Raw genomic sequence first — 3,224 nt, 5'->3', positions numbered from 1 at the left:
TTCACAATATCGAAGAGTACAAGAGTTTCAACACTTACTGGAGAAATTTTGCCTATGCCAAGATGATGGAGAGGGCTGAGGAGCTTTACCCCAATCAAGACCTGTCACAGCTTAGGTCGGAGTTTGTGGATGAAGTGCCTCAAACCCCAGCTGATGAAACGGTTGGAGATGAAGTGGCGGAGGTAGAAGAAGGAAGTTCTGATACTCAAGCTGCAGAGGCCTCGGCTGTTGAGACACCTCCACCGTCATCACAGGCTTAGGATAATTTTATTTTCAATTATTTCTGATGTACTGGCCTCGGGCCCCCTTATTGTAATCTTGATTGTAAATTAATATAATATCCTTTTTCATTCAATGTTGTTTTTCTCCAAAGTACATTGGCCTCATCAAGCAATTGAACTTAATGTTGATTAAAGAACTAAATAACTTTAACTTAGTATCCTAACTCCAATCACTTGAACAAGTAAATTGTACGCAAGCCTCATGAGTCATGGCCAAGTAAATTGTACGCATGCCTCACGAGCCATGAACAGTATTGGACTTAAGCAAATAAATTGTACTTAAGCTTAATAATTGTAACTTGAATGGATCTCGACTAGATCGTGTTTTAGCCGAACTGGGAATATTGCTGTCTAATTCGAAAGGTAGTTGAGTGAAGCTAGCAGTGGTTGAGCCTTGCGCATAAATAAGTGCACGAGCCTCGAAGTTGAAACGAGGTGGCCCAAAGATGGAACGCTGGCCTCTATTCTGAGGTGTTCACGCTTCCCGACATTGTGGATGGTTCAGCCATGCTGAGGCTTCTCCCAGTGGCGTTCAACCTCGCCAAAGAGAGGCAAGTGCATGAGCCTCGGAGTTCAGATGAGGTGGCCCAAAGATGGGAGCTGGCCTCTCCTCCGAGGTAATGCCGCTTCCCAACATGGTGGATGGTTCAGCCATGCTGAGACTTTTTCCAGCGGTGTTTAGCCTCATCAAAGGGAGGCATGTGCATACGCTTCGGAGTTCAGATGAGGTGGCCCAATGATGGGACGCTGGCCTCTCCTCCGAAGTGATGATGCTTCCCAACATGGTGGATGGTTCAACCATGCTGAGGCTTCTCCCAGTGGCATTCAGCCTCGCCAAAGGGAGGCAAGTGCATGGGCCTCGGAGTTCAGACGAGGTGGCCCAAAGATGGGATGCTGGCCTCTTCTTCGAGGTAACGATGCAATGTGACGTGAATTCAATTATGGATAATTTTATTGAATCATGGAAGTTACATAAGCTGGGAAAGATTGTCCAGCGAGGTAGTACATTCATTGAAAATAGATTCAGAGGTGTCCCGGGTCGGATCTCCTCTCTGATTTTGCATGGACCTTTCCAGTTCGGGCCCAGAGACTTGGTTCCAGGTTCCTTCGAGGAGAGGAAAACTCTCCTAAGGACTAAGTCGTTGATTCGAAATGACCTCTTCTTTACCTTTGAGTTGAAGTACTTCGTCATCTTTCTTTGATATGTGCTGAACTTCAGCTGGGCATCATCTCTTCTTTCTTCAATGAAGTCGAGGTCGTACCTGCGAAGGTCATCATTTGTTATCTCACTGAAATGCAGACGTCGTGGAGATGAAAGTCCGACCTCGACGGGGCTCATCGCCTCAGTTCCATATGCCATGAGGAAAGGTGTTTCCCCTATTGGGGTTTTCGCAGTGGTTCGGATTGCCTAAAGAACCTGTGGTAGCTCATCTACCTAGACCCCTTTTGACACATTGAGCTTCCTTTTTAGGACGTGCTTGATTGTCTTGTTCACAGTGTCAACCTGGCCATTTGCTTGTGGGTGGTGAGGCGTGGAGAAGTGTTTCTTGATGCCAAGTTCTTTACACAAACTTCTGACCTTCTTGTTGTCAAACTGTCTACCATTGTCTGAGACGATCGAGTAAGGAGTCCCGAATCGGCATATGATGTTTTTCCACAAGAACTTGGAAGTGTTGGCTTCTATAATTTTGCCAGCGGTTCAGCATCAATCCACTTCGTGAAGTAATCAATGACCACAATTGCGAAGCTCGCACCTCCTCTGCCTTTTGGTAGAGGACCTATACGGTCCACACCCCACTTAGAGAAAGGCCAAGGGCTGGAGACCGCGGTCAAATCTTGATATGGTTGTCTTTGAACAGGAGAGAATCATTGACATTTGTCACATTTTTCGTACAAACTCAAGGGCATCTCTTTTCAAGGTAGTCCAGTAGTACCCTTGTCTCAGTATCTTTTGTGCCAAAGATAGACCTCTAAAGTGGTTGCCGCACACACCCTCATGGACTTCTCTTAAGATGTAGGTAGCATCTTCTCCTTCGACGCATCGTAAGAGTGGAAAGGAGAAGCTCCTCTTATAGAGTACATTATCAATGAAGAAGAAATGGGCTGACCTCCTCCTTAGCTTGTAGGCCACATGCTTGTCAGTGGGAAGTTCCTGGTCCTTGAGGTATGCCACGATGGGCTGCATCCAGGTAGGAGTCCCAGCGATCCACCTTACATTGGGAGCCTTGGTTAACGGTATGAGGAGGTGCTCTATAGGGACTACTGTGAGTAGTTCGGAATCCTTGCTACTTTCAAGTTTGGAGAGTGCATTCGCATGTGCGTTTTCAATGCGGAGATCTGGATCAACTCAAACTTTTCAAAGGATGAGATGAGGTTCATCACCATTTTCAAGTAGGAGGCCATTGTTTTGTCCCTGGCTGAGAAGTTACCATTGACCTGGTTAACGACCAGCTGGGAGTCACTACTGATAAGTAGTCTCTTTACTTGCATTTCTTTGACTAACCTGAGGCCTACGATAAGCGCCTCGTATTCTGCTACATTGTTGGTGGTCTTGAATCCGAACCTCAACGTCGAATTCAGCTTGTGACCTTCCGGCCTGATGATGACAACTCTGGCACCCGAGCCGACGTCCCCAGCCGACCCATCAACGAATGGGTTTCACGTCGGGGGCTCGGCTTGTTCCATGATTTCGTCCACCTCGAGTAAGTTGGCGAATTCTGCCACAAAGTCAGCTAAGGCTTGGCCCTTGATGGCTGCCCTAGCCTTGAACACGAGGTTAAACTTACTTAGCTCCACCGCCCATTTCAATAATCTCCCTAAGGCATTGGGCTTTTGGAGTACCTGCCTTAGGGGAAAATTTGTCAGCACGTGGATGGTGTGGGCTTGGAAGTAGGGTCTCAACTTCCTGGAGGCCGTGATCAAGGCCAAAGCGAGCTTCTCCAT

General features: G+C 47.2%; 1 protein-coding gene across 1 annotated transcript; it reads right to left on the bottom strand.

The window, feature by feature from the left end:
* Positions 1 to 1,961: 1,961 nt before the first annotated feature.
* Positions 1,962 to 3,224, bottom strand: LOC111365871. Its single transcript, XM_022986377.1, has 4 exons — positions 2,944 to 3,224; positions 2,711 to 2,877; positions 2,180 to 2,618; positions 1,962 to 2,130 (listed from the first exon to the last, which is right to left on the bottom strand). The coding sequence occupies exons 1-4, from the start codon at positions 3,222 to 3,224 to the stop codon at positions 1,962 to 1,964; spliced, it is 1,056 nt and encodes a 351-aa protein (XP_022842145.1).

Source organism: Olea europaea, chromosome 17, assembly GCF_002742605.1.
Source record: "Olea europaea var. sylvestris chromosome 17, O_europaea_v1, whole genome shotgun sequence".
Classification (NCBI taxonomy): Eukaryota; Viridiplantae; Streptophyta; class Magnoliopsida; order Lamiales; family Oleaceae; genus Olea; species Olea europaea.
This window is presented reverse-complemented; position numbering and strand designations above follow the sequence as displayed.

What these genes read in the sequence shown, in the direction of transcription:
- LOC111365871 (XM_022986377.1), bottom strand. Translation starts at nt 3,224, where the DNA reads ATGGAGAAGCTCGCTTTGGCCTTGATCACGGCCTCCAGGAAGTTGAGA. An exon ending in GAACAAGCCGAGCCCCCGAC is followed by an intron (nt 2,878 to 2,943) that starts GTGAAACCCATT and finishes TGTCATCATCAG; the next exon opens with GCCGGAAGGTCACAAGCTGA. An exon ending in TTGAAAAGAGATGCCCTTGA is followed by an intron (nt 2,131 to 2,179) that starts GTTTGTACGAAA and finishes TCCTGTTCAAAG; the next exon opens with ACAACCATATCAAGATTTGA.